Below are 13,450 nucleotides of genomic sequence, written 5' to 3'. Positions count from 1 at the left end.
AGTGGGTTCATTCACAGAATTAGATTTGTTTTTAAAGCAGCAGGTTAATCCTTTGGAAAAGCTTGTAAAATGTGGATCCTGAAACAGAAGCGCAGCTGCTCAGAACAGAGAAGTGCGCTCCACCCAGTTCAAACTTCATTCAGGTAACTCCTGTCTCTAATTAAAAAGTCTTCCCTAAAATTACATCAGATGTAATTCCAGGAAAACATGATTTTCCAGATTTTCAGATACTTACAAAGGGCACTAGCTTTTACAAAACTTCTTCCCTGGCTACATTTCTGACAGTTTTGCTTACCTTTAAAAATAACAGAAACGATAGGATCTGGTTTCCCAAACTTGGTTTTAGGGATATTGGCAGCAGATTCCACAATCACCCGAAGCATTGTTTCCCTCTTCCCTAAATGTTGACTACTACCGAAGGAATTAAATCTTCAGTTTCACAGTCCTTAACTTCTGGACTGAAATGCTAGCAGGAAGAGGAGGCAGGGAATTACTGGTTTACAGCAAAGGAGGTCTATGGGTGGATCTATGACGGACTAGCTACTCAAAGCTCTGGAAAAAAACAGTTCTGTAAATTGACACCAGGTTCTGTCTTGCGGCACAGAAAGAGCTCTCGCTAGTGAAATCCTGTAACGGAATCCTGTTTAATCCTGCAAAAACTTTCTTGTTGCTGCTTTTATTCTTAAACCGCATGATAAATCTCTCGTCAGAAACCAAGGCTAGAATAACTGTTAAGCAACATGATCACTAAGCACGGCTTTAGAACTCAATCTAAACCGCATCTGCCTCTCCGTATACCAAGGTATGAAATTTCACAATGGCTTATATTTTCCCTCCCTCATTTTTAGAACTTCATTGTTGGCAAATGTTTTTGGTTTCTCTCCGTGCCAGCCTAGTCAGACACTGGCGATGATCCCAAAAAACAGTGCAAGTCCTCCCCCTCCTGTTGCATTCTGGAACGACACTGCAGCTTCCTCATGGAACATCCTGGATATAGTAGATTTATAGTAGAGTTATTGAAATATGTATCCGTAACTAAAAATTAAAAGTATTAAGGAAATGCTTGGAAAAAAGAAATCAAAAGTGACACGACTCTCTGTACAGTTTGGAGGCATTTTGTCTTAAACACGTGCACAAACACGGCGGGAACATGAACTGGGGAACATTTACATGACAAGCACAAGAGCTCTGAGCTCCCCCGGGCTCAGCGTTAGTTTTTCTCAGCTGTGAGCAGAGGTAAAAACCCCAGAGGTTTCCGCTGCCAGTGCCACACGTGTCCCCGTGTCCCCAAGGAGAGAGGAGAGGGGAAGCCAGCAAGAGGGAGCAAAACGAGTGACAAGTGAGCGCAGTTCAGCCTAGTTTTTAGACAGTCCCACGAGACCTATCCTAGCTTACTTTGTAATTTCTAAAATTATTACATTTGGGGTAGATGAAGAGGATTTCTGGAGAAGAAAAACCCCACGTGCTAGGGAGGAACGAAGACACAGACACGTAAGAGACAGCACTGAGCGGGCCCTGCAGGCTCGACCCGAGCACCACGGCGCCCCGCTCCGCCCTCCGGCACCCCGCTGCTGGCCGGGCACCGCCGCGGCTGGAAGCCCCGGGCAGGACGGCACCGCCCGGGCGGCGACACGAGGGGGAGGTGACACGAGGGGACACCGCCCCTGCCGCCGCCGCCCGCGGGCACCATCCGGAAAGCCCGGAAGTGACGGCTCGGAGCCGCGGGATTCAAACTCCCGGAAGCGGCACGGGCCGCAGCCGGACGGAGCTGCCGCTGGGCCGTGTCCCCGCACCGGGCCGTGTCCCCGCACCGGGCCGTGTCCCCGCACCGTGACTCGCGGCCCCTCTGAGCCCCGCGGGAGCCGGGAAGGCCCGCGCCGCCTGCCCTCGCCTCCAGCTGTCGGAAGTCTTGTCCTGCCCGCTAGAAAGAATCGCTGTTCTGTAGAGCCTCGGTTTGTACAGGCGCCTAAAGATGAACGCCAAGACCGCCATAGATCGAATTATTGGCAAGGGGGGCCTGAAGTTGGGCAGCTCCAGAGCTGACGGTGGGCTCGAGAAGGGTAAGCGGGAGAGCGCTGCCCCGCGGAAATCCATGGAGGAAGTGGCCACAGGCAAAGGCAAAATGACGGACCCGGAGAATAGCGAGCTCCTCCAGGTGAGCCGGGCTCTCCCCGAGCCAGCGCGGGCCGTGTCCCACGGATACGGCGCTCGGCCTCGGGAGCAGGAGCCCCACCTTTCCTCTCAAAACTTTTGGTGTCACAACTGATTTAGTAGTGTTAGACAGCCCAGACAAGCTTTTAGTTTTACACTTTCAGTCTCAGATATTTTTCAATGACAGCCGAGCTAGTAAAATCACACTCATCTGACAAGGCTGGTAAATACAAAGACTTGAGGCCAGAGGTGCCAGTTCTTCCATTAAGACCTGTCCTCGTGTGTCCAGTAGAACACGTCTCAGAGGAGACTTTTAAGCACTTCCTGCAATGTTTCAAAACATTTGATTAAGAACATGCCAAAAAGTGCAGAGTGTTTGTTTAAACTGAATTGTCAAGCTCCCACTCAGCTATAGGTAAATGAAACTGTAATTGGGTCATTACATTATTCTTCCATTGCATCTAAAGAACAGAAGCTAAGACACTGCAAGGTATTGAAGCATCTGTATCTCTATATGATTGTTCCACTCCAGGTAAACCTGTGGTTGCAGAGAGAGAAGTTCAAAACTTAAGTCACAGTCTGTCAGGCTTCCCAGAAGGACGGGGAAACTTTAGATGGACTCTAGAAAAGGATACAACTCATGTGGACTGGGCATACTAATATTTCTAGGCCACTTTTTTAAATGAAAGGGCTTGTCATGTTTCTGTGCCACAGCGTCAGTTTAGAAGTCCTAAGCCAAGGATGAGCTATGGCTGGGCATTACTCATACAGTTCTGGCTAGATTCCTTAGTGTATTTGCTGTGTCTGTTGGCTCAGTGTTGGTTACTTAATACTGGTTTCCTATAAACCAGGAAAAACAGGTGCAAAATCACTGTCATGTTAGATACACTGGATACTCTTCAGTGTCACTATTTTAATTTTAGTGAGCAGTGGTGTTCCACCACTCCCTAATTCAGGCTCTCTCAAAATCACTTGCTTTCGGTTTCTCTTTCTAATGACTTGATGTCAACATGCAGGATTTCAACATCAGCAAAATTAAATACTATCACATCTTAAGCTCATGCAGAGCCCTATGGCATCTTTAATGCAGTACTAATTGTGTGTAACGAATACCTGTGCTGGAGGCATACTAGAAAAAGAGTGCATGTTGAAAATATCTACTAAAACACAAACTACAGGGCCAGATAACACAGAAAACAGGATCCTTCTCCTGAATGCTTTATTATAACTCTTGTGTAACTCGCTGTCATGTAGTTTGCAAGAAGGCTCTGCTGCTTCCCAAAAGCAACCAAATATACTAAGAAAGGTAGCACCAACCTCTTTGCTGGAAGTGTTTTGGAGTTCTTGTACTGCTTTTTTTTAGGGTCATATACTGTAGTAATCTTTATTCAAAACTGAGTACCCACCAAGCCTGTGAAACTTGGTTCTTTGCATTCTCTCCTTGTTTTGTCTATTTCAGACTGGCTTTACTATCACTTCATATATTTCAGATGATCGCTCCAGTATTGTCTTCTTTGAGTTAAAAGTAATTTCCTCAGCTAATTAAAGGCTAAGAGGGAACTTTGAAAGTGAGATATTCTTGTCATAGAATCATAAGGTCATAGAATGTGTTGGGTAGGAAGAGACCTTAAAGATCACCTAGTTTCTAACACCTTCCACTAGACCCTGGTGCTCAGATAATCTCAAAGTACTTGGTAATGCATTTGATGCATAGACTAACACTTACTCTTTTTTATTCTGTTTCATTTAGAAAATGCTTTTGCTTGAGAAAGAAAAAGAAAAATACAACCATCTTCTTGGAGAGAAGGACAGAGAAATCCAAAACCTGAAAGACAAGCTTAGGTCCAAAAACAAGACTAGTGAAGTGTCCTTACTACAAAATCAACTAGAGGAAAAAACAAAGGAAGCAGAAAGAAGAGAACAGTTACTTTGTTCTCTATCAGAAGAAATTAATAGGTTAAAATGTAATTTATCTGCAGTCATGGCAAAATGCTCTGATCTTGAGAACGAAGCCAGTAGTACTTCTCAGGTAAGCACTGAAGAAATATTGCAATTGCAAATTGGAATTTGTGTCCACTAAGCACCAATACCTGTTATAAAATAGGGTGTTTTTGTAATTTTCATACAAGCTGTATTGCATGCTGAAATATTCTTGTATGAAGAGAGATGGTACCCAGATTGAACTCTAAATGAGGAGCAGTTGGAGAGCACACTTCAGGCAGCATAGCTAGGGAGGGAATTCTCTCCTGCTGTATTGTAAGGTCCCAGGTTCAAGGTCACACACAGGTAGTGTGACCTGTGATACTCCTGGGGTGATCCACTGTTGCTTAGGCAGACACTGTGCCCTTCTCAGATTTGTGTGATTAGACAGAGTGAGAAGGCAGCAGTGATAAGAGACATGGGGCACTAATAAAGACAAACTAAGCTCCTCACCTAATTCAGCTTCAGTCATGAGAATATCTTTCTTCTCTCTGCTCTTTCAAATCCTCATTTGTGCCTCAGTTGTTAAAACTAATTGTCTTTCTATATCATCACACATAGTAAATTCTTCAATGTGGCACAGGATAGGACAGGAATAATGAGTTTCTCCTCTCATGTGAAGTGGTCAATAGGTATGGTGCCAACCCTTGGCAGGGTTTACAAGTCGATTTAGGATTCTACAGTTCTTTTTCCACTCCTGCCCCATTCTAATGTTTTTTGGAAAATGTAATAGTAACTCTATGAGGAGCACAGGGAAGTTGTTTAGGTACAGGTGCCTAAAAATAGGCAGCTGTAAATCTTTCTTTTCCAGTTTTTGACCTGCAGATGGTGCTGGTTCCCTCCTCTCTTCACAGGAGTTGAGCAATTTCTAGAAATTCTGCTGTAGCCAAACACATAACATATCTTCATCGACTTTTTTTGAATGGTAACACATGTGTATATATAGTACTTCCAACGATGCAGTTTATTGAGAAATACCACTTTAAAAGCAACATATTTATTTTAAATTTTAAGACACTTCATTAACAGTGTTAAAAGGTGTATTAAGTCAACAGGTTTTCATAATATTTTTGTCAATAAATTACCAAAATATGTATAACTTTAAAACCATAGTTTTCTTTTAAAATTTTTACTGATTTATCAAGACAATGTTTTACTGGATGTCTTGGACAACTTGGGAACAAGTCTAGCAATGCTGCTTGAAACTGCTAGGTGGCATACTAGCTCTGAAATGGAAACAAGAGTTTAATGACACAATTTTGAGAAAGTTTTTACTGAGGCAGGACTCTAATGTTCATAGAAACAAGCTCAGCATCTCTAAACCCAATTTTTAGTAGGAAGTGTTTAAGTTTAATAATGACATTCAAAGTTCTGTATTTTTCAGCTATAAATTATATTGCAAATCACATTCCAAGATCCATAGAAAAATGATGGAAAAAATGTCGTTTGGATTTGGGTAATCACATTTTTTTTTCCTCGCTGAAATTCCCTCTGACTTATACCTACACAATTTCATAACCACTTTGTATCCTGCAGAGAAGTTACATGTCAGAGTGGGAGAAACCTGACTGTGTAACTGCTCTCCAGTTTTAGATGGCTCTCAAGAAGTCTCCTACTCATACATGTACATAAGTCATACTCACTGTGCTGGGGATCAGGCTCAGAAAATCAGGCATTTTGTCCTTGTGCTTGCAGACAGGCCTGCACAATTTCCCAGATGTTCACAGTCTTCCTGTTATCCCAGGGAAGCCTGGAGGTCTCTGGCTTTCCCCAACTTCTGTATGTCTTGGTCATTGTCAAATGTATGAGGATACAGAAATAGAAAAAAGCATTTACCTCTTCTTGTGTACTTAAATAATACCCTTAAATGTCTTTATTTTTCAAAACCTGTTTGTGGAACACCCTTCAGGACTTCCAAGACAGCAGTTCAGCAGAAAATACATTATGGTTTCCTTAGGAAATGTTTTAATATAACTATGAATTGCAGACTTGTGGAATAAATTCCATGTAAATCTTTGTCCCATATTTTGCAGAGGAGTCTATTTTAAATATCTGAAATGGCCTTCTACCTAACTTGGATCCTTCAAAAAAACCCAGCAACCAACTATAAAGATCTTTAAACACAAAAGGCACGTCTGTTTTAATTTTTAAATGCATCTGATTTAATTTTTAAAATATTCCTATGCTGTTTATGTGAGATTAATAGCTGTACAGGAGTAGCTTTGCTGTTTCAGCCATCTGTTTTAAACAACACTAACAAGTTGTTCTTTGTCCCTAGGAAGCTGCAGCAAACAGCACTGAAGTTGAAAGACAATTGAAAGATGTAAGTTTCCTGTAAATTTCAAGCACATACCATCTGTATTGAGATGCAGAAGAATGTAAATTATCCTCATGTACATTTTGGGGTAGTATGGGACCTCAGAGGTTACGTTTCTCTCTAAAATATAATCCCTAAAATGATTTTGTGGCAATGCAATAATTTAAACTTAAAAACCAAAAAACTTGCAAAAGAAAAAATTAAGATTTCCATCATCTTTGAAAGACCTTGCTTAGAAATCAGAACAAAGTGGTTGCTGACAACTCAGAAGCCTCTAGGAACCTGACACTGCCTGGGATAGCATGAGGTTGGATTAGAAACTCCTGAGGTCCCTTCCAAACTGAATAAGTCAATGAGCCAAGCAGCTAAAAAATCCATGTCCTTGTTCTTATGAATTAAATAGCAATGATACAGTTTTATTTTATTCTATTCCATTTTTAAGGTCCGTTATTTTGTATTTGAGATTGAAAAGTTAATTCTTCATAATCCAGGCATGACTCATGAAAGCCCTTGTTCTTTGAGTAATTTTCCCATTGCTGCAGTTTTAACTTACACTCAGCATCCTGAATTAACTTTCCAAATGAAGATGGATTTATTTATTTTTTGTATAGATTACTGCAATTTGCAGCAGACTTATCTAGAACTTCTAATATTTTGAAGACATAATACAAATACTTTTAAAAGCTGATTAATTACCAGAAACTTTTTTGTTGTTCTTATGTTTCTCAAGGCTCTTGAGAAAAATCAGCAGTGGCTACTGTATGACCAGCAACGGGAAGCATATGTAAGGGGACTGCTTGGAAGGATCTTTGAACTTGAACAGAAGGCAGAAATAGTTCACCAGCAAGAATCTAAATCAAATTCAGAAGGTATCAACTTCATTTTTACTCCCACAAGTGACCCAAACCATAATTATCTATGGAATTAAATTTTCTGAAAACAAATTCTAGCACACTTAAAATCAAGACTTTGTTCTCAATGCTTTGGTTGCTTAATGGTAAAACTTGGTTAAATAATATTCCTCTACTTCCTGATATCTAGCTATATTACTTGAGCAAGAGTACTTCCTGTTCTTATCCACTTCAAAGATGGTTTTAACTGCCTTGACACTCTATTAGCAACCTCTCTGTTTGTGGAAAGTGTTGAAGCAAATAGATGTACGTCTCCCATCCTTCAAAGTACACTTTCAGGAGACATAATGGAAGCATTAAGGATTTATTAGCTAGGTGTGGATCAGATTTTTTTAAATTTACTTTTTTCTAAATAAATATTATAAAAATGACTCAAGATTGCCATATTCTTTACTCAGCTGAACAGTTGTTACCGGGCAAGAAAACCTGTGATAGGTTTTGGCACCTCTCCAAAGCAGTGTTTCACAATATGGATCTGGCCACCTCCAGCTCACTTCCTTGCTGTGTAGTTCCTCAATAAGGCACACTCTCTCAGTATTAATAAAATTAAAAATCATATTAAGCAGAAGAATCATCAAATTATTGATTTCATACAGGCTGTAACTGAGCTGCAAGGTAAATTCACTAAATAGAACGAACATTGTGTGGAGTAAGAACATGCCCACAGACTTGCCATTAGTAATTCATGGGCCGTGGCTTGGTTTCTGTATTGCTGTTTGACTCTTTCTGGAAAACAGTGAAATATCATCACAAGCATATTTTGGTGCTGTTTAGAAATCTATGAACAGTATTTTTAGAAGGAGGCAGACTCAGCTCACCAGAAAATGTTCTGCCGAGTTAGTGTAGTCAAAGCTTTGCCACAAGAGCAGCTAGGAGACTTGAAGTCAGGGTGTAAGAAAGTTCCTCTCTTCAAGCAGCTAGGCAGTAGCAGAAATCCAAGTTTCTAAGAACCTAGCTATACAAGTTGAAAGTATATATATGAAAACTTTTTCTGGGGAGAAACTCAGCCTTTCTCTGAGGATGTCACTGCCCAATAAAGGAGTTTTGCTAATAAGAAGATAGGGCTTAGTTCATAGCTGAGGGAAGGGAGAACATTCAAGCAGGAAACTCTCCCTAGTAAATTACACTTTGAATAATTAGGGTAAGTCATCAATAGGAACAGTAGTCATAAAACTTACAGTGCCAAAAATCAGCCAAGCCCATGAAATTCTGCACCCCTCATTCTGCTTCTACATGTATTTTTACATATATTTCTACATATTGTTCCTGAATTTTTGCAGTCTGCCTCTTAATTTTTTCCTACTTATTAAACTTTTCTTGGGTCAACAAGCAGAAATTTTCTAACCTGGTTTAAGTAATAGTTGCTACCCAAGAAGCAAGCATTTTTAATCAAAAGAACTGTCCTAGTCCTTTCTATTGACTATTTAGAAGTAAATTATGGCATACTAAAAGATGGTCTGCAAAAGACAGTGGAAGGTCTGGCTTTGGTCAAAAAGGTTGAAGTAGAATCTATCACATCCCCAAGGGTATCTGGGGAGGTAGTACTGCCAGCAGCCTGGCTAAGGAGCCTAAAAATAGAAGTAGGAATCCCGTGTCTTTGGGTCAGATTCCCAAGTGTCAGTATAATGCATGAGGCTTTAGAAGAACTATGTTTTCCAGTAAGTATATTGGTAAAGAGACTTAATGTATTATAAATACTGAAAGCTGTTTCAACCAAAGTTTGGTTCTAATCTGAGCTCTGCAAGAACCTACTATTTCAATTTCTATTAATAAGCCTTAAAATGCTGTTAAAGATTTAGTGCTCTGATTTTTAAGTGGGTTTTTTTTTCACATTACTAACTCAATTATTTCTGACTCATTAAGTTCATCCACAAGAGGAAAAGCAAGGATACTGTGACCAGCTGTTTCTAACTGCTAGGAGTGATCCTGAGACTGAAAGACGCACCATAACCCAGCTGAGATCCGAACTTAACGAACTTAAAAAGACATATGAAGAAACACAAGGGGAAATGATGAGTTTAAATGCCTTATTGCAGTCACAACGGCATGCTGAAATGAAGACTCAAGAAAATGAAAATAAAATGAAAGAGAAAGTACAAAGACTAAAACAGGAAAATGAAACTCTCAAAGGACAGCTCAGAGAAGAAAAAGAAAAGTCTGAAGATCTTTTATGTCAGGTAAGTGGATGAATTTTGAAGTTTGAGATCATTAGCAAAGATTCAAGAGACATGAAAATTCATAGTTAATCAGAATGGACCATCTCTCTGTCTGGTAACTGTTCTTCACATAGATCTAGACTCATTCCTTGTAGTTAAAACTGAATTGTTTAAACATGAAACTTCTTTGTTAATTTATTTCCCTAGTCTTAAGGGACACAGAAGGGAGAAAATACTGATTTGATTCTAATATAGTTCATCCTTAAGACTAATAGTAAATGAGAATAAGAAAGCTAAAGAATCATTTTATCGTGTGCTCCTAACTATGGAATACCACTAATATTTGCTGTCACCTGGCAGCTAAAATACAACTGATATTTGAAATAAGAGAATAAAATTTACTAGACACCAAAGTAGGCCAAAAGCAGAACATCACCTAATCTCTCTAAAGACAGACTGGTTCTCACTTGTTAATAATGATCAAAATTTTTTTATTTTATTTTATTTTATTTTATTTATTTTATTTTATTTTATTTTATTTTATTTTATTTTATTTTATTTTATTTTATTTTATTTTTTGAAGCTGAACAACAGCATTATCATAAAAGTTGATACATGCTGAAAGCAGAGAAAACTTGTTCTTATGTTAAAAAAAAATTGTTTGTTTTTATCAACATCATATCATGCTAGTGCAAGCATGGGTTTTGTGAGTATATTTTTGTCAACATCCTGGCAATCACCAGGCTTCCATTTTTGGTTTATTTTTTTAACAATAACGTCATTCTGCATTCCCCCTTCTCAATGCAAAAACAATTTTTCACTAGGGTTTTCTTTGGGGAAGTTGTGATTTGAATTGAGTTTGGTTCTTGCATAACAGACATACATTTTCTGTTGGCATTGGAATGTAAGAGTTTGCTTCCATCTCATTATAAATTATTTCTTTTTAAGCTTATTAACAATTGTATATGGAAGTTGTTTGTTACAAATGTTCATCTGCCTTGTAGGTGCAGCTTCTCCGTAAATCATTGCTCAGACAGGAGGCAGAACACACAAGAATAGCTTTGTTGGAACAACAGGTACACAATTTCGTGCTAAAATGCTGATATTTAATGTGTTAGGCACAAAGTCTTTCTAGACTAACTTCACATTTAAGAATGATTAGTATATCAAGTAAAGTAATGCTAGACATGAATATTCAACTGTATGTAATCTCTTGATGCTTTCAAAAATTTTGACATGTGTCAGGAGGAAAATCTGTAACCTTGTACTGATAAGAGGGTATGATCAAACCTGATGCTGTTTTCTCACTATCACTTATTAAACAGGTAAAGCATCAGATAAGGCACAGGAAGCACCCTAAAACTAATCTCCTAATTAAAGTTTTGTAATTTATTTTTTATATAGTTATAGAAATAATTGCATTGCCATATTTTCTATTTTCTTTATTTGAAATTGAAACACCCTCCAATCAAAATAACTTTAAACTGTACCTCTTCTAAGGGAGATTTTAAGAACTGGGCATGTGTGAATTTCACTGTAATGAAAGCAACAGCAATTTTTAATTTTTCATTTAATTTTTCCTTTTAATCCCATTTTAAGATGTTATTGCAGAGCAAAACTGACTTTAAATACATAAATGGGAAACATTCCTCCCAATTCATACTAACTTTGACTTTAAGTTTTCACTTTGTTGGGCTGGCAGATCCAGATATGTACCACAGACTTAGAGAACGGGAAGCTTGATCGCCACAACTTGAAGCTTGAGTTAAACCATGTTCTCAAGGAGCTGCGCAAGGCCAAGGAGAAAATAACCCGTCTGGAGCCCCTGGTATGTACTGAATATTCAACTCACAGGTGAAGTCAGTCAGGGATTTTGCATAAACACACATCTTGCTTTGGGCTCTTGTTTCAAACACTGAGTAAGTGTCCCTGCATCCTTTATGTCTGTTTCCCCAAGGTGCAGAGCCCTGTGCAAGCCAGGCAGGCACTGCGTTGCTCTGCAGCAAGCACGGAGCAGGAGCACTGCAGCAGGAGCTCCAGAACAGGCAGGGTGCTGAGCAGGGAACGCTCTGTACTCTGCATCACAGTGTGTGACCCAGTTTTGTCTGTTGCACCATGACAAAGATGCAGTGTGCTTCCACTCAGACTTGTTGCTGGTGAGCAGGGTGCAGTTCTTAGTGCTGTAACACACCCAAGGCTTGTGTGCCATCAAGCCTTTAATGTATTTTCCTACAGTGTTTGATTAGTGCATGCATACCCCAGTCTTACAGTGAAGCTCCTCCTTTTCCAGAAACTCCAGGAATCTGGGCATATGGAATCACAGGAAGATTTGCAAGCTGTATTTGACAAGAAGCTGACCACATATGACAGAAGTCCTCCCCTGAAACATTCCAGCTGCCTTGATGAAAGTTTTCTCGAGTGTCCCAGATGTAAAGCACTATATCCAACTAGTCACCATAGAGAATTACTAGCACACATTGACTTCTGTACAGCTTGAGCTCCAAATGGACTTATTATCTTTGCTTCATATATGCTGCCAATATGCCTGGAAAAAGATCTTTTAAAGCTTTTTTCTTGCAGTTGTATAAACAACTGCTGATTTTATAATTCAGTTCCACATAAACAGTATTAACATTATAATTTGGCCTCAGTATTTAACCTCATGTTTTTGCAAAACAGCTACTGCATTTGCTAGTTGCAAACAGAAATATTTTTAGAGTTAGGAATATTTTAAATAGTAAACTACTGACGGGTTGGTTTTTTTTGCACTATTAAATGTAAGAATAGTAAAAGACCATTATTGTGTCAGACTATATTTTAGTTTTGGCATACCCAGTTCTTGGTTGTTGAATCTTCATGATTATGCTTGTTCCTTAACTGACAAGAATAGGTGCAAAAGATTTTTGGCCCTCATAGGTGCACTATATATCTATCTATTTATTTATACATGGTATGTGTATATATGTGTAGTGTGTATAGTATATACATACATGTGTTATATATCATATATATTTGGAATATCAACATCTTGATACATAAAAACTCAGGGGGGCCATGTTAGATCTTTGCTGCTTAAGACTGATGTTCAAACCATCAATCTTAAGTAGCTGATTATCCTGAACCACCATCAGGGGTGACTAAAATGCTGACCAAGGTTTAACCTCAGAAAAACCAACTTCCTAGCAAACAAAAACTTCCTTGGTGCCAAAGAAAGTTTGTATTTCAGACAATGTCAGAGACCATTTTTGAATTTTGCATATAGAATTACGCTGAATTAAACTTGTTTTGCTTCTGTATTTTAGAGGTTAAAGTTGGGAAATGTCAGTTATTCAACCTTAGATTTGACAAATGTCCCAAAGTGCAGTTTTTAACAAATTGCTCCAGTGTATTTGAAGTGTCACTGTATTTTGGTATTAATATGAAACACAAATTAATGACAAATTCTGGCAACAAATTAGAAACTGGCAAAAAGATCCCTAATGGATTTGCAATTGCAGTGTTATTTTTCTCTAGCACTTATTGTAAACTTGAATGTGTTGTGAGCATTTTGTTCCTTGAATATGTAGTGAAATCCCAAGAAGTTACTTCTGTGGAAATTATTAAAATGGGGAAATTTTACAAAGATACACTAGTTAAGAATAAATTTGTGCATTTTATGAGTTTGTGGTTTGCTGAGGACACTCAGGTACCCAAGGTATCTCTTTCTCTGGCTTGCTGATTCTGATTACTAGCTGGTATCAGCTTTCTCCATCGTGCTTTACTGCAAAATTGTGCTTTTACCCATAATGTTCACCTTGATCCCTAATGGTTAAATCTTATTCTTAAATATGAAGGTGTTTTCCAAGTTATTAAAAATAATTGATAGTATCGAGTGATGTTATTCTCAATTAAATCCAGTACTCATGAGATAGAAAATACTAAAAGGTATTATCTTT

The 13,450-nt window shown here is 38.8% G+C and overlaps 2 protein-coding genes across 2 annotated transcripts in view; one reads left to right on the top strand and one right to left on the bottom strand.

Annotated features, from left to right (window-relative positions):
- Positions 1 to 405, bottom strand: part of MYOF (myoferlin) — a 62,382-nt gene extending 61,977 nt beyond the window's left edge. The window contains exon 1 of the mRNA XM_084210772.1: positions 296 to 405. Coding sequence (XP_084066898.1) covers positions 296 to 383 — 88 coding nt within the window. The 5' untranslated portion in view covers positions 384 to 405. The remainder of the gene's footprint in view (positions 1 to 295) is intronic.
- A 1,567-nt stretch (positions 406 to 1,972) lies between these two features.
- CEP55 (centrosomal protein 55) lies at positions 1,973 to 12,012 on the top strand (the record flags this gene model as incomplete). Its single annotated transcript, XM_084210456.1, has 8 exons — positions 1,973 to 2,155; positions 3,902 to 4,180; positions 6,410 to 6,454; positions 7,179 to 7,317; positions 9,232 to 9,536; positions 10,520 to 10,591; positions 11,218 to 11,343; positions 11,806 to 12,012. 8 exons carry the CDS (start codon positions 1,973 to 1,975, stop codon positions 12,010 to 12,012), a joined length of 1,356 nt encoding a protein of 451 aa, XP_084066582.1.
- Between the last annotated feature and the right edge of the window lie 1,438 nt (positions 12,013 to 13,450).

This window comes from Fringilla coelebs (assembly GCF_963513975.1).
Source record: "Fringilla coelebs genome assembly, chromosome: 8".
Lineage (NCBI taxonomy): Eukaryota > Metazoa > Chordata > Aves > Passeriformes > Fringillidae > Fringilla > Fringilla coelebs.
Note: the sequence above shows the minus strand (reverse complement) of the source record. Positions and strands in the feature narration are given on the sequence as shown.